The sequence below is a fragment of the Tachysurus fulvidraco genome, chromosome 4 (genome assembly GCF_022655615.1).
Source record: "Tachysurus fulvidraco isolate hzauxx_2018 chromosome 4, HZAU_PFXX_2.0, whole genome shotgun sequence".
Classification (NCBI taxonomy): Eukaryota; Metazoa; Chordata; class Actinopteri; order Siluriformes; family Bagridae; genus Tachysurus; species Tachysurus fulvidraco.
In genome coordinates this window covers 6601305-6627539 of record NC_062521.1, presented here as the reverse complement: position 1 = coordinate 6627539, position 26235 = coordinate 6601305, and the positions used below count along the sequence as shown (strand labels likewise).

Sequence of the window (26235 nt, the reverse complement as noted above, 5' to 3'; positions counted from 1 at the left end):
TGTTACGCATCCCTTCTTCATCTCATTCATTGTATGAGGCACGTGGACTAAGTGCACAGACTAACAAAACCACTGGAGGAAACCTATCAAGTTATCATCTTTAGGCATGAACCATAAACAAATCTTCTTAACTTCTTAGACTAACCCTTTCATAAAGATGAATTAATACAAGCATCACCACCACCATCATCATCATCATTATTAAGCATATACAGTACATTAACCAGCCAACCATATATATAGCTACTAATATTTCTAAACCGTTACAGAGCATATGAAGGTCATGTTAATAATACTTAATAATAGTTAATGCTATGATATGCAGTATTAATAATCACCTACATAAATAATAATATACACATATATTATACAATATAACCCTCCTTGTTGTTCTTTCAGGAGCAGCCAAAAGAACATAAATAAATAAAATATATATTTATATTAGGCTTTTATATTAATATAAAAAATATCTTGCATGAGGTGTGTTTATTTAAGAAAAAAGCATACATTAAGAATTATGGCATGTTCTAAGAAGCATATGATGCTAACATCGTATATTATATCTAATGTTAGAGATTTAAGCACTTATGTTCGTCACTCTGGATGAGGACGTCTGCCAAATGCTGTGAATGTGAATGTAAATGTATACTTATGTAGACTACTGTATAGTATTAGTTAAGTTTATAGAAGGAAAGATACACTGTGGAGCCTTTTGTCTTATATTACACACTTCAAGAGCTTAACACTTCACTTTATGAGCTGAATACATTTTCAGAAGCATGTGTGTACATATGGTGTGAACACCTAGCAGTGTGTACTCATTTAGGGAACCTCTACTTATTCCGTAATAAGATAACATCCACAGGCTTGGAACTTTTAACCTGTCAATAATATTAGATTAGATTTCAGTTCAGTGGCTCGATATTCTATCGCATTTAGTTTGAATGGATCGTGAATTAAAAATGCCTTTTTTTTTAGGTCTACTTTATTTTGCAATGTTCAAGCATTATTTATTATAAATAGTTCTCAATGCAGAATCCTAGCAATAAAGTAGGCCTTGACTGACATGCGGTTTTCTGAGAAAAGGTAATATCAAAGTAGCAAACTCAGATCAAATTTATTAATTTGCAATGTGTCCATTGGAAAAAATGTAGATCTAAAACAATTCTTAAAAATGAAATAGCTATAAACTTATGTCCATGTTACCCGGAAACACATTAACACACCATAGCCTGTGTATTATATGAAGGGTAATTATATATACATATACATATATATATATATATATATATATATATATATATATATATATATATATATATATATATATATATATGTGTGTGTGTGTGTGTGTGTGTGTGTGTGTGTGTGTGTGTGGAGAGAGAGAGAGAGAGAGAGAGATTATTTACTGTTAAACAAATAACTTAAATAACAAACTAATTGGTTTGTTATCTACACTGAGCTGCTTACTGACTTATTTGAAGATTTCTGCGCATGCGCTCATCACTTAGATTAATTCTTTACATATACATACAGTATTAATGCTAATTTTCGGCATCCTTTATGCTGATTATATTATGTTAAAAGCATTTAACGACAATACAGTTTCACTCTTTCAAAACCCACTCACCATAGTTTTATGTTAAACGAATGAACTGATAAGGCGACACTAATAATGCCAACAAATATGCTAAACTACTTGCTGTATTGTTTGGTAAAGAGAGTGCTAGTTCGGCTAAGTCAGACACAGCTGTCTGCTGCCGGTATAAAAATGCCGGCTGCAGGCGGCTGCTTTTCCGTTTGCTGTACCGCTGTCGCCCGTCATGGCGTCGGCAGACATTAAAAAAGTGCTGGAGCTGAAACTCCAGCTGAAAGAAAGCACCGAAGGACACACGGTACTGTTCATGTTTTGCTCACCACAAACGGGAGAAAAACATTTGTAGCACGAGGCTCTCAAAACACAAGTGTGTGCTGCAGGGGTAAGATTAGGGGCATCATTTGTTTGTGAGCTGTTCAAACCCCACTTGTGTGCTTTGCTCAGGATCTCCAGTGTGTCTAAAAAAAAAAAGCCGAATAAGAGTGCATGTAGATGCAGATATTTAATATACAAACAGACAACACAAACTGTCAAAGAAAAGAGAGAAAAAAAAGGTTGCATGGGTTTGTCCAACTGTCCAGTCAGCTTTACTTTAGGTTCTTTATGTATGAAAGGTGGGTTAATAACTCGTGTTGCTCTAATTCTTGTCTTCGAGGTGTTAAGGATTTAGTATAATGTGTCCTCATGCAGGTAGAAAGGGTTTTTTTGTGCTCCTACTGAGTGACAACATGGTAGAGGGGGTTGGGGTGCTAGTGTCCTGGCCTAAAAATACTACAGCAGTTGTTTCGCAACTGTCAAGCTACAGGAAAGCAGTAAAGCAATTAGTTTCTTTTATGCATCTATATGACTTTGCTACGATGAAGTGGTCAGTTTATGATTGTTGTATAAGCTGAAAGTGTTTTTCTTTTTAACGTCCTGAAACTTGACATCATTTTTAATATCCGGTGTTCTTTAACTTGCACATGCATGGCAGCTGTTCATTTACAGCCTCTTTACTGGGGGTGTAGTGGCATCGCCCAATTATAGCACTTTGCCAGTGGAGTAGCTGCATGTGTAGATTTTGCCAAATATAGTGACTGCTTGTTCAGCACAATCTGGCTTCCTTGTGAAGTGTCAAGATGGACCTGGCAGCTGTCCTTAAATGGACTGGGTTGGATTCCTGTGTCTTTATTGTTGGTTGGTTGGTTTGTTTGTTTTTTGTTAATTAACTATGATAAATTGATTTGTCTAGTTAATCTATAGGCTGCATTATAAATGCCATTTTATATAATATATGTATGTATATATATATACACACACACACACACACACACGTACACATGTATATACATATGTGTGTATGTGTGTGTATGCATTATATTGATTTATACACATGGTGAATTTCTATTAATTGCAGCTTGTGAAAATCTTAAAGAAGCTTCAAGAACTGGACATAACCCTTGAAATTCTTGCTGTAAGTTGATTTTCAAAATTTTCCATAAAAAGTCTCTGTTTATATGAGATTGGCGCTTGTTGTTAAATGTAAACTTGACAAACACCCCCCCCCCCCACACACACACACACAAACTTATTCTAATTAGGAGACAGGAATTGGAAAAGTAGTAAACTCCTTTCGCAAACACGATGACGTGGGGGAAGTGGCCAAAACCTTAGTGCATCGATGGAAAAAATTGGTTCCATCTCCGAGGTAAGGTATTTAAAAAGATTTTTTAATCATTGCATATGAAGAATGCAATATTAATGCATTTATCATTTGGTAGAATAAATCATTTTCTCCTTTATATTTAAGTGTTACACAGCATCATCCTCCTGGTCCAAATGAACCATCTAAGACTGAAGTTCAGAAAACGGACCAAGATGAAAAGTGTCAGACTTCACAGAATACTTTCTGTCTTGAAAGGAAGACCAAGAATGAAAACTCGGGCTCTGAACACAAACTTTTAAAAAATGTTGAGCAAAGCAAAGCAAAGCCAAACACATACAAATTGAAAGGTTGCATAAATAACAACAAGAAAAATGGCACCAAGGAAGACTCTGAAGTTGGCCTCATATCACAGATTTCAATCACAGATGGAAAATTACTCCAGCCAATGGAGAAATCAACTAGCAAACTGCATGCTGAGAGAAAGAATGATGTCAAGCCTAAAGTTTCTGACATAACAAATAATCACAACCCTAAAATATCCACGAAAGGCAAAAATAGTTTTTTGAAAGAAAGCACACTGAGTAAGAAAAAAAAGAATAAAAAAGATGAGAAAAGGAAAGAAAAAAATGCTAAGAGGGAGAAAAACCTTGATAGCGATGACCCTAAAATGACAGCCATGTCTTTTGAGGAATACTTGAGTTATGATCTTGAGGCTCCAAAACGAAAGAAGAGATTATGCGAAGGCAAGAACCCGAAGCGCATTAAGCTTGAACTGAAAAAAGATGCCAAAATTCACGACGCCAGCACAAAGTCAGGGAAATACATAGCAGAAGCCCCAACTCCAGTGGTGAATATGCAGAGTAATTATTTATGATTCATAAACTATGGCAGTTTTTGATCGGATTTGTGTTGTTGTTTTTTTCTCCTTAGGTCTCGAAGAGATCTGTGATGGACCTGCTGAATGTGCCATTACCCACAATTTCTCCTGAATGTGAAGATCCTTCTCAATATCAGTACTTTACAGAAAAGAAAGGTTTGCTAATCTTTGTTTGTTTACATTTTCCAGACATAGATTAAGATTGGGGGGGGGTTACTGTGCTTTAGGGGGTCACTTTATGTACTTTATATATGGCCGATTATTCAAGGCATTATCAGTCTCCTTTTTTGGCACTGCTTCAGGAACTTCACCTGGACTTTTTCTTTTACCAATCGTTAATAGATTATAGATTTGAATAGTCATTGTAGCATCAGGCTCCAGTTTTGGCTAACATTAGCAGACCTGGATGTGGTGTTCTGCTGTTGTAGGTTATCTGCCTCAAGCTTTGCTCTGTTGTGCATTCTGAGATGCTTTTCTGCTCACCACTCAAACCAGCCTGTCTGGCACCAGCAACCGTTCTACAGGCCGAGCCACTGAGAACAGATTATATTTTTTTCTTTATTCTGTATTGATCAGTACCTGTATGATTTGGAGCATTGTACCACTGCCACCTGACTGAGTGGATAATTGCATGACTGTTCCTAATAAAGTGGCGGTGAGTGTTTATATTGCATCTTTGCAGTTGAAGAAAATGGTGTCGAGGTTTGCGAAGAAACCCCAGTGTTTACAGGTCAGCGACTGAATAAGAAGATGCAGGTGTACTCCGGGACTAAGGTTGTGTACCTTCCCGCCATGATGACCTTGTACCAGCAATGCATCCGAACTCTGCAGAACAACATCGATTGTGAGTGATCTGAATAGGCAGCTCAGCTTCTTAAGATTCGAGTGATGGACATAATTTTTTCCCTTCCTTTTCTTCTTTGTAGCACTTTATGAAATCGGAGGCGTGCCATTTGAAATTTTGGAGCCGGTGCTGGAGCGCTGTACACCAGAGCAGTTGCTGCGGATTGAAGAACTCAATCCTGTAGGGGGTTAAAATAAGGAATACACTGCAGTAGCATTTAGATTTTGCCTTTAACATGATCCCAGGCATTATTATCTTTTTCAGCTGAAGCTATTTAGATTTAGATTTTTGAAGTCTTAAACTGATTATACAGCAAATATATGGATATAATACAATCCGGCAGCTTGTCACGTTATGAATCCAATTTCCGTCATACATGTTCACTGCAGGTGTATATAGGTGTGACGGATCACCTGTGGGAAAGGCACTGCCTTCGAGACTTCAGGAACGCCCGGCTGGAAGAGTACGAATCCTGGAGAGAGCTGTACCTCAGACTGTTTGAAGAACGAGAACGCAAATTCAAAGAACTCACCAAGAGCATCGTTTCTGCTCACTCCAACAAGCCGAAAGGTAACTGTCGACTGATTCGATTGGGGTTTGAAATTGATCCCCAGGCCAACGCTAATCTGTGCTGATCGTAGAAAAGGTCATCGGACAAGTTTAGTTTTGTACACCGAAGCACGATGGGAACATGATGTACTAATTGTACTGTAATCATGGCCAACATTTTTAGATGCAAACAAAGCTAATATTTATTTAAACACGGCACTGATCGGAACTGGGACTAATAAGAACTTAGACTTTAAAATTTAAAGACTCTGTGCTTTAATACCTTGGCTTTATAAACTGGATAGCTTGTTAACAGGCAACTGCCTGTCAGCTTAGGCTCTAAATATGTGAAAACTATAGTGATATAAAATGCTGATCAATGGGCAAGTCACCCTTTACAGGGAACCTACTGTTCTCTCTTTTATCTAACCCAGAATGTGGAGTATGTGACTGTCAGCCATGTGACATTAGTAAAAGCTTCCCCACCAGATGACCTTTTGGTTACAGCTCGAGGTGTAACTGCTTTACAGACCCCTCGTTGGGACCTCAGCCTTATTTGGGCTTTAACAGCTGGTGGTGCTTTTTTCCATGCTTGAGTGAACATATTTATTCCTAAAATGCCAAATTGTCATATTCAAAATATACTTAGTGAATGAATAAGATTTAAAGTTAAACTAGATAGACTATTAAGCCATAAGAACATTCTTACAAGAACATTCAACCTAATAATTTGATCATTTTATTTAAATATGATGTGATTTGGTGCATTTGTATACTTGTCATTTGTTGTTTCACCTTAAGCTGGTTTTCCCAGCTGTGCTTTTTTTTTTTTTCCTCCTCAGGGAGACAGGTGAAGATGGCGTTTATTCATTCAGCTGCCAAACCACCTAGAAACGTACGTATCCAACAGGAACTCCATGGCACAGCAGGCCCTGTGCTCCCTCACTCTGTAGACAAATCCAGGTCAGTTCTAAACCAGATCTGTCTGTCATATCCTTAACCATCTTTCAGCTTTGGAACTTTGATGACGTGCAATTTATTTATCAAAATGTAAGGTCATTTTAATATTTTTGACCATGTGAGTGTGGATAAAAGCTGTCTGTAATGACTGTCTGAGCTCATGGATATTGCTGGGATTTCTCTAGATTAAATGCCTTGGGTGTGATTATGATCTAATAGCCTAGAAGGAAGAAAAACAAACAGTTGGTCTATTTTCCTCAGCTATGTAGGTGAACTATGGACTGTATGGATCCAATCGCTGATCTATGTTGCTTTATTTATTTATTTATTTATTTATTTATTTATTTATTGTCATAAACACTGCTTGTGTGTCTTTCTATTTAGTGGAAGAATTTCTGAGAATAGAGGTAGATCAGGCTTCACTGAGCCTCCTAAACCTTTTAACGCTGGATCAGGAGCCAGCCAGCCCCAAGATCCACGAAGGATCAGACGTGAGTATGCGTGTCCCATGTCTTTTATAGTTTACAATGCACCAAGTGACTGTTGTAGGATGTGGGAATTGGACAGGAGAATTAAAGCCCTTGTTTTGAAGCTACAAATAGTGGTGTATGATTTGATTTCTACAGTTGAGGCTTGTCTTAAAACATTTGATCGTAGAATTGACTAATCGGATTAAGCAGCTCTGGAGAATTAGAGAAAAGCAAACTAGCACTGAAATTGAGGCAGGAAACATCCAAACATTGGAAGGTACGAGACAGCTTGGCCGTGTTGGAGTTTGAACTCTAAAGCTTTACTCCTCTGTAGCTCAAAGGCTTTACCACTGAGCCTTCACTTCCCCTTAACTACGCAACTCGCGCTGATTCAACTCCATAATGTAACTTGAACTAAGGGAAATTGCAGTTCTTAAGCATCTAGAAAAAACCTCTAGATTTATAATCTTCCACCAAAAAACTTTACTTGGTGTATCATGCATTGTGTTTCCTGATGTTTTTCCTTTTTTAATAAAGGCATAATAGTAGGTATCTTCAGCAATATTTTTTAGTTTTTTTTTTTAATTAATTATTATTTATTTCTTCTTTTTATCTTTTTTTATTTGAGCTCTTGAACATTTAATTTTCTGGCTTTTATACTATATATTTAAATACCGGTCTGTTCTGGTTCTTACAAGAGGGGAAACTTATTCCCTTAAGGAATACAAAAAGCCTTATTGTTTAGCACAAAATGCAAAGAATTTGTTTACAGGAAAGCACACAGACTGATTTTGGATGTAAAGAGCGATGTCACGATGAAGGAATATTCTATAGTAGACTGTTCTCGTTCGGAGGGACTCGAGGTCGATACGATCTTGGTAAATTATTGCACTATATGCTGAGAGACATTACTTTTCACCCAGCTTGGTCGTCTCTTGTGTATTGTACAGTCAGACAGGGTGTTGATCTTACCTTAAAATAATTCTCTTCTGAAAGTATCTCCATTTATTTAGAGGATCTTTTAATTTAATTCTTTCTTTTTATTTTTTTATCCTAGGAGTAGCACCAATGATGGCCAAGTCTCTGAAAGCCTTTAAGAAGCACTTTGGACGCAGATGAGGAAGAAGGTGATGGAAAATGTGGCTGACATTTAAATACTTATAAACTCGAGTGAACTACTGAACTATAGACATACTTTAATTTTGTCATGATTTAGGATAGATTTTTTTATTTTTTATTTTTTTTTGGTAAAATCTACATCTGAGTATTTTTCTATATTGAAGGACATGAATGCACTTTCAATCAGCATTAAAACACACTGCTGACTGTGCTGTAATAAAATGCACTGGCTGAATAGATGAAATCAAATAAAATAACCGAGTGTATAACCGAGTATATGACTGTGGGCTACTCAGTTTACTGTAAAATGCTTCGTCTCCATCGATATCCCCATGTGGTGATGGGTGATGGAAAACCTGTAGTATTTGGTAAATATTTGGATGATGAAAAGGAAAGATTCTATAGGGTTTTTTTTCCTTTAATCCTAACCCTTTGTGAAAATATGGATGATTGTGAGAAGGGGGGGCTGTGGGGGTGTGGAGTATGTGGTTGATTTTGTTTAAATTATTTAAATCGTATACTCTATATCGTACAGTTGTATATCTTGCTTCCACTCTTGAGCATTTGTAGAGTTATGACACAGTTGGAATGTTGGCTGTCAGTTTTTCACACCTACACCATCGTGTAACAGCAGCACACTGCAAAAAAAACAACAACTCAGACACGGGTCAAGAACTTTAATGTTCACGTCAAACATCAGAGCAAAGAAAAAGTCTATATGCTCTCTGTGACTTTAATTGTGGTACCAGATTTGAGTTTTCCACTTAATTCTCACATAATATAGTCTCTACGGTTTAGACAGGACGGTGCAATAACAAGAAAACAAAAAAATTAATCGTTCTCTTTCGGCTAAGGATGAGATCGGATGCTTTTGTGTTGTGCCCCTAGAGAACATTCAATATTGGCAGAATTCAAGAATGTACAAATGAAGGGGAAAAAAACCATCTGTGAAATTAAAATGCTAAAACCAAGTAAGTCTTTTGTTGAAACCATAACTTGTACAATTCTATACACATCTATTCAGAACTGTCCAAAAAATGACCTGAAATTTTTTTTTTTTTGCTGCAGATTTGCTCACACAACCACATGACCTCACATGAAGGAAACTAGCAAGTTTGTGCAGTAGTGATCGAATCACATATCACTAGAAACCTCAGTCATAGGTCAATAAATCAAAATAAAGATGTTGTGTAACTATTTCTTTTAAATATCAGTGATTTCCAACCTTGTGCAATTCACTCATAAGACAGAATGAAGTGCAACTTCTTTTAAAAGCAGAACAAAGATCTTGAAATGGTCTCGAAAGATGCTGATATTCTGTCCTCCAGTCCTTTTTTTTTTAAGCCCGACGTCAACCTTTAACTGAATTTTCCACAGTTAGGCGTATACGCTGAGGTATAAAAGAGCAAGCTAGCTTGTGTAGGTTCTCAAAATAAACTGACGTGTTTAACTATTAGTTGCCATGAAGTTACTGATTGTTAGAATGGTTACTATTTTTACTTGAGACTTGCTTTTAAAGACGAGTGACACGGTAGCTTCACAGGAAGAGATGTTTATTTTTTTTTTCAGTTGGCTAACCACAGAATACTGTTACCTCACCCCTCTCTCTCTCTTACTCTCACCCTTTCTCACTTTAGAGTCCGTTAAAAGTCTGTCTTGCAGAACAAACCTGTCAGTAAGCTCTTAACTAAATAATTGGCACACGTAAAAATAGAATGAAAGAAAAACGTTCTGTATGATCAGAATCAAGACCTATGATCTGGTTTTTATAAATCCATAAAAAAAATAAAGGTGTTGATTGTCAGAAGAAACCATATCCGTATCCATGCGTCCGTCACTCCGCTTCACTCAAGGATCTCCCGACCTTTATTAGTGACTCCATGAAGGTAGCTATTTTTCATCGGTCTCCTTCTGGCCTGGTGAGATCATTAAAAAAGGTAGAAAATACATATGTACTTAGATATACATCCTGTATCTACAGTATGTTTGTATACACGATTAACAGAGCTGACACATGACAGGGAAAATATAGACTAAAAAATATTTCATCTCAAATGAGACATTTAAGATTGTTCATTAAAAATTTTTTTTTTTTAGTTTTCACGCATAAAGAATAAAGTTTATTTCCAAGTTGCTGTTCATCAGGAGCATGTTATTTTTTTTGACAAATTATTCATCTTGACTCGCTTTTGTTCTTTTATATATACTAACAAACCTATATACACGTAAAAATAATGCACAGCTCTTGGAAATGAATATTAGGTGTACAAAGCTAATACCTGTTACAGTGACATTAATGAGATGTCCTACAGCTGAGGCTCCGAAGTGCTGACATTCGGCTTTACACTGATACAAGCCAGTGTCCCTGAGAGTCAGCTGTGTGAATGTAATAGAAACATCTCGATACCTCAAACCACCATCTTTTTTAGTCTCATTGACCTGGATCAAGTGTCTGTCCGGATCAATAAGATTCCAACACTCTTCTGGCACCGAAAAACACCAATCCACCAAGATGTTTCCACAAGGCACTTCCTCATACTCTGCTGTGCATTTGAGAGTCAACGACTGTCCTTCTGTTCTTCTTACTGGCTGCTTTGGATATTTCAACTGCACTGTAATCAAAACGGTGCCTCATGTCAACACAAACTCAAACTAGTAACACTTTTTTTTTTTTTGGCTAAGAATATATTATTAAGGTTGGAGGTGATATGAAAACAGGACTCACCTATGCTTTTAGATGTAAATGGAAAGGTCGATAGAGCTATAAAAAATAAAAAGAAAGCGGTGGAACTGGTGAGCAACATGGCTGCTCTGCTTCAACCTTGTACACTAATCAGAGCAAGTTTGCACCACATACAAGGTCACTTCCTCTCACAGCTGAGGTTGGGAAAAAGAAGACAAGGGGTTCAAAAGAACAGAAGAGACAGACGTTAGATCGACGTAACTTAAAGCTAAAAAGAGCACCGAGCAGTGAAGCACAGATGAGCTTCAGAATTCAGACACAATGAAAGAACTTTCCAGATGTTTAAAGGTGAAATCTAAAGTAATTGAACTGCTGAGTCGACCAAAAACGTGTTGGTGTGACAGTGAAACAGTTCCAGTTTCACTTCAGCCATCTTTTTTTAATCACAGTGCATTCGATATTTCTTATTTTTTCCAGTAGCTCAATTTTATTTGCTACAATGAGTATGCTTTCATGAATAATGAATGTCATTTCATAAAAATCAACAGTCATATTTAAGCTTGGAGTCGTGACGATATTTCGGCAGGTATTTTTAGATTAATGTTATGATTCACCGATCCCTCATCTGTCCAATCCAAGGAACTCTGGCTTCACACACACACACACACACACACACTTTAAAGATCCAAATCAGCCTATAATACATGTCTATGGACTGGGAAGGAATCCAGAGTACCAGGATGAAACCCCTGAAGCAAGCTGAGAAAATTCAAACTCCCTTCACACACACAGAATGAAGGCAGGAATCAAACCCCCAACTCTGGATGTGAGACGCAAATATACTAAACACTAAGCCACCTGTAGTTAAAAAGAAATTACGAATCATATGAGTCACATCAATAATTCCAGTTATGTCTCTAAAAGCCTCTAAGAAGCAGCTTTGGGTGCAGATAATTATTTTATACATGCACTGGCTGAATATAAGGAATCAAATGAAATAACTCAGTGTTACATGTACATCTATGTCGAAATACATCTGAGGCCTACTTAGCTTGTTTTAGGTTTTGTCTCCATCTAGTGGATTTCAAATCTTGTGTGTTTTCCCAATCCCTTGCTGTTGCACGTGTCAGAACAGATCTGGAGGGTGGAGTGTGTGAATTTCTTACACCTTTTAGACGTTGAGAAAAGGTTTGTTCTACGAAGAGGAGTTAAAAATGAGTGTGTATGTTAAAATTTGTACGTTTGCATCAAATCTGCAGGGTTTGGGGTTTGATTCCTGTCTCCACCCTGAGATCTACTGAGCTTGCATGTTCTTCCTGTGCATTAGAGGTTTCCTCTGAGTACTCTGGTTTTCTCCCCAGTCCAAAGACCTGGCTTGTAGATTGATTGGCAGCTCTAAATTCCATGGTGTCCATCCATGGTGTCTCTCTGCTTTGTACCCTGAGTCCTTTGCTATAGACTCCAAACTCTGTGTGACTCTGTGCAGGTTCGGCGGTACAGAAATTCTATGGATTTTTATCGATCTTGATGTTGAAAGTGACATTTGTTGCTTTCCGAGACTTGCCATGCTGTATTGTATTCTTACCTAGGTGATTTTGATCTGACAAAAAAAGGCTGTGTTGGTGTGTTTTTATGTACAGAATAGATACCTAATAATACCTGAGCTGAGCAGAAGCTGAGAACGTCTTTTAGTCGACCTCCACACAGAGCACCCAGGCTTAGTGTGAGTAATAACCTTTTGATTACATATCAGTGTTTAATTTGTTAGAGCGCGTGGGTTGTAGTCTCTGAACGACTGCGTCCCAAACCACACAGTGCTATGAGTAATGGTGTGTCAAACGAAAAGTATGCCATAGCTGAGATAAATATCCTTTCTAACCTTTTCTTATCTTTACTATACCATAAAATATCATTTGAGTGTAGAGTAAAGTTATTGCTTGCATTTTCCACGATATGAAATGTTGCTGCATCCCAAACTGCACACTTTTGCACTGTTTTGACATCTTTTGTCACAGTTTAAGCAGATTTTGGGATGCAGCCCAGAGATGCATGTGTTAGTCTGATGCCTTTGCGATGAGTAACTTGTTATAATGTCTGTGTGCAGATTTCCAGAACGTTCCGAACATGAATCATTCAGTCAGAACAATGGCTAATGAAGTGCCTCAGGTGAATGTGTGAGTAACACAAAAATGCACAGGACAAGGGTAGGAGATATGAGGTGGTGGTTGAGCGCTATCAGATTCACACATGCACACACACACACACACACACACACCGCACACACACACCGCACACACACTCTACACACTTTTGCTCTCAGCTGTGTTCCTGCTTGTACAAGTCTACAATTCTTCTTTCATCTTAATCTGCAATGATGTTATGATGGTTTTATTCCAATTTTCCTAAAATACTACTAACCTACAGACCAACATTATGAAGCTTCCAGTATTTAATGTGCCTAATATCTAAATTAACCCACCGCTCCAATAAACGTGAAGTGACAGTCATGTTACTGTACAATAAACTAATAAGAATTCTCAGTAGTAACATTAATGATTTATAAAACTGTTCTGTTTTTCTGTATATTGGATCCAGTGCATTATGAGGAGCCTCTCGTGGCCTACATGTTGGCTGCCGTTCCTCCAGACGAGCAGAAGCAGATGCTGGACAAGTCTCACACTCCCACACAAAAACACTCACATGTGCTCAAACACATTTTTGCTCTCTGATATAGAATATTTGTCATGAATCTACTATGGCTCATTAACATCAGGACTGCGTATGAAGCGTTTATCGTCTAACTACAAGCCTTGTTAACCAAAATGTTCCACATCACAAAAGCCTGTCTCTGTTAACTGTAGTCTCTATATAAAGATGCTTTAAGATCCTCTTATTTTTCTTACACACTCACAGCTCTTTTTTCCATTTCCTCAAAGTGTATGGAAAATGTAAGCCCCACCCACATGACATGATTGATAGGGACTTCCAAGCAATGATATACAAAATGCAGATCAAAACCATATTCCTCACTCTGTCTCTGAAGGTGAGCATCTGTTGCCATTGAGCCACCGAACTCAGAAACACACCAGACACCGACTAGTAAAATTTCTTGGCATGCTGATGGATTTTGACATCTCTGAGCAACATCTGCTCGAGTCTCCGCGTTCCAAATTACACACACATACTGTACATAATTTATTAATTTGTCTATTCATTCATAAATTGTACAACACGGCTAATATTCACATTCATAATACGGTAGATTCTGTTGACAATTAATATATATACATTTATCCCAATTCAGTCATCTTATGGACCTTATATTATTTAAATTAAATGCCTAATACAGCATGCATGTAGTACCTGTATGTATATAGACACCTTCTGACCATTACAGACTAGAAGTGCTTGTTGAGTCATTGGGCATTAATATAGAGTTGGTCCACAATTTTCTTGTTATAATAATCTTTAACCTTCGGGATTCTGGGTCCACAAGCACATACGTGAGATGAGGGTCTGATGTTGTGTGAGAAAGCACAGTCTGCTTTCCAGTTCCTCCCAAAGGTGTTCAGTGGGGTTGAGGCCATTCAAGTTCTTATATCCCAGTATTAACACATCATGTCTTCATGGAGCTTGCTTTGTGCCTGAGAGAATTTATCCTAGAGTCAATTATAACATCATCTATAACATTAAGTGATGTGTTTCTTCTGAGATTATTTCTTGGTTTCTCTACCACTAAGACGTGTACAAATCAACCGAAGCCCTTAATAGGGATTGTCACGTTTATTGCAGGTATGTAGAACACAAATTGCATGAGGCAGGTGGTCTCCAGGGATGGAGGTAACAACCACTGTGTTTATCGATGCTAGTTAGCAGGATTGTGCAGTATTGATTTGTCCCTGGGTGAGATTTGCCATTTAAAAAAATAAAATCACACTAAAAGATTTAATCATTCAGAATAGAAAGCCTTAACAAATCAAACAGCTCTAAGACCATATCAGGTTTAAGGAAAGGGGGGTTATGGGGCGGTATAATAATATTATCAGCTGTGGAGTCGGGAACTGCTTGGTAACCAGTTCCAGTATGTTGGAACCAATATGCTTGGTAATATATCCAATATGTTTACATGGGAATTTGTTGATCTTTTGTTTGAAGTGTTTGATCAAGTCTGCACTCTGGATTGGTGCAAGTTAAAATACACAGAGGAAATTAAATAGAATATTTAATCCCTATTCCTGAAGGTTTGTTAAATATATTGTTGTAGAAACGTAATTTCTTTTTAGGCTTTGAGCTGAAAACCGACAGCATCAGATTTGTACGTTTTCCTATGAATTAGACTTGATTTTGTATTAATGAACTCAAACATTCTCCTTTTACCTTGACAGAGAACACAACATCCCACGAGTCCCGATAACCCTGAGAGTGTGTAAGCTGAAGAGAGAAGTGATGTCAGTAAATATCAGAGAGTGCACACTTGTGATTGGCTCATCTCACATTTTCATTGGGGCAAAAAAAAAAAGTATACTAATCAGGAATGTTAGCGTATAAATGACTCACACAGGGGGGGGGGGGGCAATGTGAATTCATGGGCAATGTTCCAGGTCAAGGCTGTGACAGAACTAATCACACTTACTTTAAATTAGTAAATTAAATTTGGCTTGCAGTGGATTCGCAAGTTAAATGATAATGGATCGCCGTATTTACAGGTTCCTTCAAACTGGGTTGGCTAACTAATTTGCCTGTAAGGACGTTAAAACAAAACCATCATTATTATTAAGTTCCTAATGTATGAACTAATGTATGATAGTTCATTTAAAGCTCGGATTTGGATAGCCTTTGTAGGGTTTTTGGCTTTGTGCTTGACCAGATGTTACAGGGGTAGGATAATGTGGGAAGGACCCTGAGGTGGAAAATGATCTCCTTCAGCAGAACACAAGATGGTGTTTCAAGTGTTCATGCTAAGGAGAAAGCTGTTGGCCTTGCACTACACCTGCACTCATATTCCAACTGATAATCATGGTCCACATGACCAAACCTTCTCTACGGGTGAAAAACAGTCATGCAGTTAGCTAAAGGATCTGATGATCTTAAGGATCATCTTTTCAATATCAGCTTCTGATAATATGAGCTTCCATCTCATGTAAAAATTGAGAAAACATTATTTTGATTGATTATTCCTGTTGTTTCTGCATTCGGACATGTTTATCCAGTTCATCTTTATAATCTTCAGTCAAGAACGCAGACAACTGTCTACTTTTTACAAGTCATGAACTGTAAATGCATGTAACACTGCTGGAAAAGTGTTTAGCATTAGATTAGGAAGAAGATGCCGTGCATAACAAATCCCATAACACTGAAATATAAGCCACAGTATCTGGATCTTTCCACATGTAGGGAAAGTTCATTTGATGTGATCATGCCAGAAAATGTTGTGGAATTTGAAGGGGAAATTTCAGATACTTGAGACACAATGGTTTTCATTTTGTAAATTCGTGGGGAGCTGTTTACCTCAATTGGAGTTTCTCTTTTCAGTCGACATAACGATGAATGAAGATTGTTTTGCAACTCTTTTCATCTCTGTTGAATGGATTTAATGTCTTAGTGCACATCTATTTAAAGTTGCTCTACCATGATATGGACCTTATATTGGTTTAGGAAAAGATCATGGTGTTGTTTCACTTGTAAAACTTTTAGTACGGTGAGAACTATTCCCTTGGTCTTAATTATTTCGTGGAGCATGTCCAACTATCTTGAAATGAAAGCGAGGACTGCTGGTGCTGAGAACTGCTCCACATTGTCTGTAGATCTTCTTTGAAATTGCACTTGGGTATGGAAACATATGGGAATTTTCAGCCCAGGATCATGAGGAGAAAAAAAACAAAACAAGAGTTTGGATTTCCAGACAATGTGCAGCCATTTTCAGGCCCACCAGTCCTTCTCTAAATGCAACTTCATCAAATGATTTCTCTTTTAGGAAAAATAAGATTCTGAAATAATAGTTAAATTAAGGGTTAAACTGTTGAGTTAATCCTGTTTTCTTTCCAAAAATATTTTTGCCTTTCTCTATGATGACCATCACATGTGCATCATGGATTTGTACTAGATGGTACAGTAAATACTTCAATTAGCTGGTGTTGATACCTTAAACCATTTAATTACTTAACATGATGTTTAGTCAATGACTAAATTAGGGAATTATTATTAAGATAAGATAAGATAAGATCCTTTATTCATCCCACAATGGGGAAATTTCTCTGTTACAGCAGCAACATAATATATAAAAAAGAATAAAGGATAAAGACATAATATAATATATAGTATATACAAAAAGAAACATTTATAAAAAGAGTAGTGGTTATACTGAAAGACATATTGCACATGGGTAATATTGCACATTTTAAAAGATTTCAGTTATTGCACATGTTTAAAATGCTTGGTTATAGTTTATTATTGCAGTGAAACAGTAAAAACAGTGTGTAATTATGGTGACTGGTTCACTGGGAGCATCCAACTTTACCACTAGAGTGCTATGCTTCACACTACAAGATTTCAATTTACCGCATTTGAAGCCCTTATCCAAACCAACTTACATTTATCTCATTTAATTTAATTTAGTTTAGTTCGACTGAGGGTTAAGGGCCTTACCCAGGAGTGCAGCCTGGTAGTCCTGGGTTTTGAACTCACAACTTTCTAATCAGTAGTAAAATGACTCAAACTCTGAGCTACCACTTCCCCTAACAACATCCACAACCATCTACAACAACACGCACATCCAGTTCCAATGGTGCTAATTAACATCTGAATATCCCTTCTACCCCACCATGCATTAAGTAAAAAGCAGTACATCAAAGTAGTATGTCCGCATTTTGGCTGCTGTTCCTGTGGAAAGCCAACAAAACCGGCTCACCCGCATGGTTCAGGATGTGCAACCCACAACCCAGGTAACCAAGGAGTTCACAGACTGTCACAGAGGAGCAACACCCCACTATAAACATGGCAACTGAGTCTGATTGTCCTCCAGGGACCGCTGCATCCTAGAGGGGTGTAGAAAACAAGATCATCGCTACATTGGCTTGTTCAAAATCCTAAAACTTATTAATGAAGTTGCATATAAACTGAACTTGTGATGTCACAGATGCCTAGCTCCACCATTCCACATTTCATGCAGTAGCACCAATAAAAACGACCAGCTGGCATAAAATTTAACAGTGCAAACTGAAGTGGTGTCAAAGAAATTTTCTTGTTTTCCAGTTGTGTACCAGGCCTCCCACTTATCTTTCTGTTCTATAAAGAGAGTAGATCTTTCTTTTTTTGGCCATATGGAGCCTGTAAACAAACTCACAACTCCTGATACTCCAGATACTAAAATAACCCATTAAAGGCCACTTTTACTGCTCCATTAATCAGTACATGAGTAATAATCAATTAGCCTTATAAAATGATGAACATGGACTGGCAAATATAACATTCATTCATTTTCTACCGCTTTTATACGAACTTCTCGGATCACGGTGAGCCTGTGCCTATCTCAGGCGTCATCGGGTATCAATGCAGGATACACCTTGGATGGAGTGCCAACCCATCACAGGGCACACACACTTTCATTCACTCACACACTTCGGACAATTTTCCAGAGATGCCAATCAACCTACCATTCATGTCTTTGGACCGGGGGAGGAAACCGGAGTACCCAGAGGAAACCCCCAGGCACGGGGAGAACATGCAAACTCCACACACACAAGGCGGAGGCGGGAATTGACCCCCCAACCCTGGAGGTGTGAGGCGAACGTGCTAACCACTAAGCCATCGTGCCCCCGCAAATATAACATGATACATAAAATTGGTCTCTATAGATCTTTCTTTTAAAATCATCTGATTGGCTGTATGTTTTTAAAATGAATATACTTTGCTTTGTCTGAGAAATCCTTTTCTTTTGATAAACATGTACCAATCTTCTATCTTTTATCTACTTTAGATAATCCTTTATGTAACAAATTCGCCAAACCTCCAGGAAACACGTCAACCACCACGTCAGTTTCTGCTGACCTCTTTTGTTTATCAATAGATAAACAATACACCTTTTTTTGTATAAATTCTCCTTGTTAACCTCAGTAAATTTCACGAACACTTTATCAAATGGGTTTATCTATGCAAAACGAGGAAATTTCCACAACCCCAAACATTCAAATGCTGTGTATAAAAGGTGTATTTTTCTTTCAAATTTACTTCTGAAAATTCCAAGCATTAGATGTCCTATTTTTCTTTCTAACTAGTTCATAGTAGATCATTTTACATCGTGGACAGTAAGAACACGAGCGTATTTTAACAACAGCAAATCATGCTAATGAAGGCGTAGCAGCTTTAAATGGCATTTTGAAGCACAGTATCATGCCTGCATTGCATGCTTTATTCGTGTCAGAATGTGTTCACTTGTGTAGTGAAGAAGTCAGTGCCAGACTTTGAAGGAAAGTGTTCATTTCTGACTGGAACTACACCTTGTTCCCCAGACGCTTTGCTCTGTTTTTTGTTGCGCATGACAACAATATTGAAAAATTAGTTAAATGAATGACCACTTTAGTAGGTCTTAATCAGTCTTACTGCAACACATTTAATATATTCATAATCAAAGCCTGATTATGACATATAACCTGACATATTTCACCTGCCTCTGTTTTACACTATACTGTACATCTGCAAATACTTGATTCATTACCACGTTCATATTTTCTCCCACACTTTGCGGTGATTGAATTCTTAGTAACTCTTTTATAGTCATTGTTTCTCAGTCCAACTAAATTGTAAAATAGACTATTTCACTTAATAAGATGCAAGGCAGGCCTAGGAACAAGGCTATGGGCAGTAAAACAACAACTGGGAATCTAGACAATGACACACAAGAACAGAATTCATCAGTTTGCAAGGTTACACAGGTGAAGGTGATTGCCACATGTGACATGAGCATCATGATCATGTATCATGTGAGGGATGATGGGTAATGTAGTCCAGTGCTGAATTCATGCTAACGATGACAACTGTGATGAAAGGCCAGAGCTTTTTTGTATCTATAGCATCGATATAAAGCGAATATCATGCTACAGTCCATGGTCCACATGTGCAAATCCCACTACATGCATTGCTAGATTATCCACTGGTTGATTTAAATACATAGGTAACAGGTAAAGTGGTTGCTCCCTGAAGCCATGGGCTATGTAGTCATGCTTTATCAGGTGAAATGACAGGTCAGACACAAAGTAAGGTATGATATATCATATAACAGACTCTCAAATCTCAATTTGTGAGAGATTTAGTAACAAGTGACAGCTGCCTCAGGCTGTGCAGGATCAATTTATCATATTTAAACTCGTCACTGTTGAAAGGTCTTGCTACAAAAGGTAGCTGTCAGGTGGAAACTTTGTACTTTTTAAAAAAATAATCATGTTTTATATTGAAATATTGAAATGATATAATCCTGGTGGCAGCATCATGCTATGGAGTTGCTTGAATTCAGTGGGATTGGAGCTGTAGTTAAAATAAAGGGAATCAAATTCCACTCAGTATCTCCAGGGTCACTTTTTATACCATATTTTGGATCATAGTTTTGGAGCAAGCTTGCATGTGGAAAAAGCAAGTCAAGAAGATGCTTTTTTAATGTACTAATATCAAAATGGATATGAGTGATATTTCACTGAAATGAAATGCATGTTCTCCCTGTGCTTCGGGGGTTTCCTCCGGGTGCTCCGGTTTCCTCCCCCGGTTCAAAGACATGCAATGTAGGTTGATTGGCATCTCTGGAAAATTGTCCGTAGTGTGGGTGAGAGTGTGTGTGTGTGCCCTGTGATGGGTTGGCACTCCGTCCAGGGTGTATCCTGCCTCGATGCCCGATGACACCTGAGATGCACAGGCACAGGCTTCCCGTGACCTGAGAAGTTCGGACAAGCGGTAGAAAATGAATGAATGAATGAATGAATGAATGAATGAATAAAAAAAAGTGTCGGGTCCTTTGTTTTGCTTTTGAGGTGTAATGGAGCATAAAGAGGTTTAATTTTATGTCTACAATCATGAAAAGATCCTACCACACATTTTTTTAAACTTTGACATTGAAAAGAGATTTGACATTTGAAAAATACAAAAAACAAACAAAAAAATCCCCTCTAAAAAAATCAACTATCAAAAAACGTGAATTGATTTGAATCGAGTGTCACGGACTGACACGCCTGTAGATTTGATTGTGGTTAATATAATCTAGCCTTTTTTTTTTATTGTTATATGGATGTATTGTTCGAGTAGATAATGAAAATTATGAGTTGTTTTAATTCTGTATGTGGAATAAATGAATGGTCTGATGGACTTATTTGTTATTTATTAACATCATAAGGATTGCGCCATAAGCGCCATTGGTATTGGAGGTGCGTGATGTTGTAGATGTTGTGGATGTTGTTAGGGGAAGTGGTAGCTCAGTGGTTGAGTCATTTTACTACTGATTAGAAAGTTGTGAGTTCAAATCCCAGGACTATCAGGCTGCCACCACTGCACTCCTGGGTAAGGCCCTTAACCCTCAGTCGAACTAAACTAAATTAAATGAGATAAACGTAAGTTGGTTTGGATAAGGGCTTCAAATGCGGTAAATGGAAATCTTGTAGTGTGATTCTGTGAAGCATAGCGGTGATAACTCTGGACGCCAATTCCATAATTTATTCATTGACTAAACAACATGTTAAGTAATTAAATGGTTTAAAGTATCTACACCAGCTAATTGAAGTATTTATTGTAATAGCTGGTGTTTAACAGGTTACACCATCTTGTCAATAGTACGTGCGTTCAGTTCATGTACATAAAAAGCAATGGAATTGTGTAACAAAGTAAACACTGCTTCTTTCTGGTGAGTAAAAAGCAGGTAAACTTGGCAGATAACCTCTTCCTGAACTCTGTGTGGAATTACAATTCCCTCCCTTCCGCTTCCCCGGCGGTGGGCGTGGATACGAGTGGGCGTGTCCATATGTGGGCGGGGCTCAGGGAAAGCGTGACGCCAGCTTGGAATGAAGGAGTGTGTGAGTGCGTGTTTTCCGGGTCAGAAAGTGGAGTAAGAGGAAAAACTACAGGACGCAGAAAAGAAAAGTCACGACGTGAGACCAACGCGGTGGAGATGTAAACGCTTTCGGGGGAAATAAATCATGGGAAGTTTGTCAACATTCCAGATAATAAGACGGTTTGACAGCGATGGAAGGGGCGACGTTTGAGACGTGGAGTGAAGTGAAGTGGAGCGAGCGTGTGCGTGCGCGCGCGTGTTTTTTTAGCCCGTGAGCACTGGTGAAAATCCCATCGCCTGCATTAGATAAAAATCTAAATAAAAACAACAGAGAGAGAGAGAGAGAGAGAGAGAGAGAGAGAGAGAGTTTAAGTTAAGGAGTTGTTTGTGTACGATCCGGGATGTTTAACTGTATCCCTCTGTGGCGGTGTAACCGTCACGTCGAGACCGTGGACCGGCGTCACTGCTCCCTGGTTTACGTCCCGGATGAGATTTATCGCTACAGCCGCAGTCTGGAGGAACTTTTACTGGACGCGAACCAGCTCCGAGATTTACCCAAGGTGAGCATGACACAAACCAGGGGACATTAAACCGCTTGTTTACAGGACAAACCCGAAATCCTTATTGTTAATACTAAACTATTAAGTGCCTTCGTGGCTCATTGTGACGTCACAACACACACGAGCTCACCTGTGGCCTAAACACCTAAAACACCTTCACTTTCAAGGCCCAGGGGTTGATCACAAACTAAGCTTCCATGACTTTATGTTTCACTTTCAGGATTTCTTATCCACTGCAGGTGACCAAGGATAATCCAAGATTAAAAGTGCATAAATCATGCATATTAAATCCTGAAGGAGTCATCATTTCAAGGCCACACGTGACATCTATATATGTACACACACACACTAAGTGAGCCCAAAAAGTCTTAGACTTTAAAACAGTAAAAATTTGGGATTAATTAATTTAAAAGTGAACTTTTTAGAATTTCAAAACAAACATGCAAACAATCAAAGAAAAAGGAAACCTGCGACATCTTGACTATTCAATATTCGAAGCAGATTCTAGGTCGCTATTTAAATTTAAGCAAATTTCTACAAAAGGTTTGAGGTCCCATGAGTCTTATTGAAGCACACGTTCACGCCGATGGATCTGATCTATCACAGATCATCGGGTTTTACACGTACTTGCGGTCTGTGCAAGAAAATAAAAAAAGAAATACTGAGAGACTCTTAAAGTTCATGTCTATGTTTTTAAGATTCTACTTTTCATGCGTTTGCTTCTGTTTGTTCTGGGGATGTGGTGGCCTAGTGGTTAAGGTATTGGGCTACCAACCAGGTCCACCAGGCTGCCACTGCTGGGCCCCTGAACAAGGCCCTTAACCTTCAATTGCTTAGTTGTATCAAATGAGAGGAAAATGTAAGTCACTCTGTATAAGAGTGTCTGCCAAATCCTGGAAATGTAAATGTGTTGTTGGTGATATCATTTGTATTGAAAACCTTGGCAAACAGAAGCTTTTCAGGTGCTCTGAGACTTGGACTGAGGTATATTTTATATTAATATTGAGAGCGCTCACTATACAAGAAACCCTGAGCTTCACATGAGGAGTTGCACTGGACAGAGACAATGCAGGAGAGATGTAACCTAACGGGGATATTAAAACTGTAAGGAGTTCAAATGAGTCAAATCTTAATCTAATGTAAAGTATCTTCAGCGTAATTAACTTGGCATTTGATTAAGACTAAACTTGTGCCACGGATCTTGCGCTGAGATCCCGTTGGACGTAATTAAAAAGTAATGTGAACGGGAAATTTTTACTTTCATGCATATGTCAGATAGGAAGCTTGCGAGACAAAGAAAGATCACATCTATTAACATAATTATGAATTGTTTATGCATTTACACTTTTCATTCATTCATCCTTAGTCTCTGTCTGGTCCGGGTCACAATGGTATAAATTAAGCTATGGGTTTTATTATGTTTTGGGAAACCGAATCAGATCAATTAGAATGAAAGATGCTGCAGGAAGAAAAGAGTTCTGCTTGTTACCCAAAGATCATGAGTTTGAATCCTGATTATAACGTGGAGGGTTGCATACTATCCCAATCTCCCCCTTATCAATCACAGTGATGCTAGCCAGTCATGGGTATGTCTCCGCTCGTATGCATGTGGAAGTGGGTGGATAGCACCGACCTTCACGGTTCTACCCCTTGACGTCGCATGAGCTGAAAAGATGCATTTGGCTGATCTCCTGTGGCTCAGAAGAAGCATGTGATAATCTTCACCCTCCCTAGTTTGTATCTTAATCCATCAACACCCCCTTTTTCTTTTGGTTTTAGTGATCCTTATTTGTAGTTTTGATTCATTTGCTTTTTTCCACAGTGGCGTAACAGTGATTAACTTTTTGGAGAGTGGGATGAGAAAATCTGATAGAAAACAAGCATATGATCAGTACAGTTTGTTCACTCCTCCTTAAGTAAAACTCCATTCTCTGAGGTCTTAACACCCCTATCCTCAGAGTGGAGTGACCTGGCAAGACCAAAACAGGAAAAATGCCTAAATCCGACAGGTTAATCCTGTTTCTCAGCCTAGAAACTGGTAGCCAATATGATACAGAAACTAAGAGACGTGTCGGGTTGAAGTCTGGGGTAAATAAATATGCTGTTGACTACTTATTGAAATCATTATATCACAATACTGTACAAAAACCCTATTTAATGTGCATAATGTAGTAAGCAGCTGTGCCATGTGTATTATGTTAAGCACACGTGATTAAGGAACTCATTGGAACGTCATAAACTGTTTCATAGCCATTACTTTAAAATATTCGCCAGTTGGCAGGTTTACAGACAAATCAGTTACTCCTGAAACTAGTGCAAAAACACACAACACATTTTTTACCCTCTTTGCCAGGTCACTGTGGTGTACACATATTTCTGCCCTGGTTTTCCTCTCACTTTATATCAATCTTTGCGATTGATATAGTTCTGTACATTACAGACACACCATCTGCAGCAGTTTATTTGATTTAATTCTAACTTACTATCAGATGACATCTTTGCAGCAACATCACACGATCCCACTTGGTGTAAAACCATGAAATAGCAACTAGCACAGGTAACTAGCACTTGTTAGAGTTCCAGTTTTAACCACTAGGTACAATACAGAGCTTTATGGAAAGTTGAACAATTTAATGGGGCTTTTGAAAGAAAAAAAAAATGTTCGTATCTCAAAAGGAGGCAAATAATATTTCAAAGGAAGTGTGAATAGAGTAACTGCATTCCAGTTTAGTTTCTAAAGCATGTATCCTGACCACGTAGAAACTAAGGATGAAAGAAGCCCTCACAGTTTTAAAACTCAAGCTCTGCTTCACATCATATCACTACATATATATATATATATAAAATAAAGATGGCTTTAAGTCCCATCATTTCAAGTGAGTTTCAATAGTGAGGCCAAGTGCACCATGCAAAGCTGTTAAATTGACCAAAAGAGCTGCTTACAGTGTGCTCTGACATGTAAGTAATGAAATCGCACAGCAGCTCAGTGAACCTATGAAAGACAAATGGTGGAATCTTCTGAACTCATCAGCAGAGCATTGATGAAAATGCAAACGGTTGTGTCGGAGCTCCACTCTGACAAAACCTGCGTTCAGCCTAGCTTTTGATTAGAACAGTTTTTCCCAGCTTGGCATTTTCAACCAGTTTATCTGGTGGAGATGGGGAAGGTGAATATGTTAATGCGCGACTGTAAGTAATTCCTCATTTAATTACTAATATCAATAAATCTTGTCAAATTACTGACCTATTGAAACTTATTTTACAAGACTTATTTTAGACGATCTTTAGATTTATTTTATTTGTGTTCTTGGATTCGTTTCCCATAATATGTCAGTAATATCCAGTTCCTTCCGGTTCCTGCCATGACCTTGAGAACAAGCAACCACAGCAGTGGCATCATTTATCATTTACATCATTTATCATTTATTATTTCCAAACCTGCATGGTGGCTTAGTGGTTAGCACGTTCGCCTCACACCTCAAGGGTCAGGGTTCGATTCCCGCCTCCGCCTTGTGTGTGTGGAGTTTGCATGTTCTCCCGGTGCCTCGGGGGTTTCCTCTGGGTACTCCGGTTTCCTCCCCCGGTCCAAAGACATGCATGGTAGGTTGATTGGCATCTCTGGAAAATTGTCCGTAGTGTGTGATTGCGTGAGTGAATGAGAGAGTGTGTGCCCTGTGATGGGTTGGCACTCCGTCCAGGGTGTATCCTGCCTTGATGCCCGATGACGCCTGAGATAGGCACAGGCTCACCGTGACCCGAGGTAGTTCGGATAAAGCGGTAGAAAATGAGAGTGAGTGAGAATTAGTCATGTTCCTTAACAAAAAACAGGCAACCTGGAAAACCAGCATTAGCTTTTGTATCATCTTATTGCAACCAAAGTGTACAAGCTATCGTGTCCCCCCCCC

The 26235-nt window shown here is 38.3% G+C and overlaps 3 protein-coding genes across 5 annotated transcripts in view; 2 read left to right on the top strand and 1 right to left on the bottom strand.

Moving 5' to 3' along the window:
• The first annotated feature begins 1667 nt into the window (after nucleotides 1–1667).
• On the top strand, nucleotides 1668–8335 carry eloal (elongin A, like). 3 transcript variants are annotated; one of them, XM_027165965.2, is made up of 11 exons: nucleotides 1692–1895; nucleotides 2994–3050; nucleotides 3178–3284; nucleotides 3387–4089; nucleotides 4173–4275; nucleotides 4802–4963; nucleotides 5046–5143; nucleotides 5353–5533; nucleotides 6355–6475; nucleotides 6857–6963; nucleotides 8000–8335. In XM_027165965.2, exons 1-11 carry the CDS (start codon nucleotides 1824–1826, stop codon nucleotides 8059–8061), a joined length of 1773 nt encoding a protein of 590 aa, XP_027021766.2. In that variant the 5' UTR covers nucleotides 1692–1823; the 3' UTR covers nucleotides 8062–8335. The 3 variants fall into 3 exon arrangements, 2 of the variants coding, with proteins under 2 accessions (XP_027021768.1, XP_027021766.2); XR_003443714.2 differs by lacking the exon at nucleotides 8000–8335 and having other exon boundaries at nucleotides 1670–1895; nucleotides 6314–6475; XM_027165967.2 differs by lacking the exons at nucleotides 3178–3284; nucleotides 3387–4089 and having other exon boundaries at nucleotides 1668–1895.
• A 1262-nt stretch (nucleotides 8336–9597) lies between these two features.
• On the bottom strand, nucleotides 9598–11105 carry zgc:174945 (uncharacterized protein LOC793867 homolog). The gene is made up of 3 exons (XM_047812982.1): nucleotides 10787–11105; nucleotides 10341–10673; nucleotides 9598–9977 (listed from the first exon to the last, which is right to left on the bottom strand). The coding sequence occupies exons 1-3, from the start codon at nucleotides 10863–10865 to the stop codon at nucleotides 9952–9954; spliced, it is 438 nt and encodes a 145-aa protein (XP_047668938.1). The 5' UTR covers nucleotides 10866–11105; the 3' UTR covers nucleotides 9598–9951.
• Nucleotides 11106–21748: 10643 nt separating this feature from the next.
• The window catches only part of lrrc1 (leucine rich repeat containing 1), a 36170-nt gene continuing 31683 nt past the window's right edge, over nucleotides 21749–26235 (top strand). Inside the window, exon 1 of the mRNA XM_027165899.2 lies at nucleotides 21749–22330. Coding sequence (XP_027021700.2) covers nucleotides 22172–22330 — 159 coding nt within the window. The 5' untranslated portion in view covers nucleotides 21749–22171. The remainder of the gene's footprint in view (nucleotides 22331–26235) is intronic.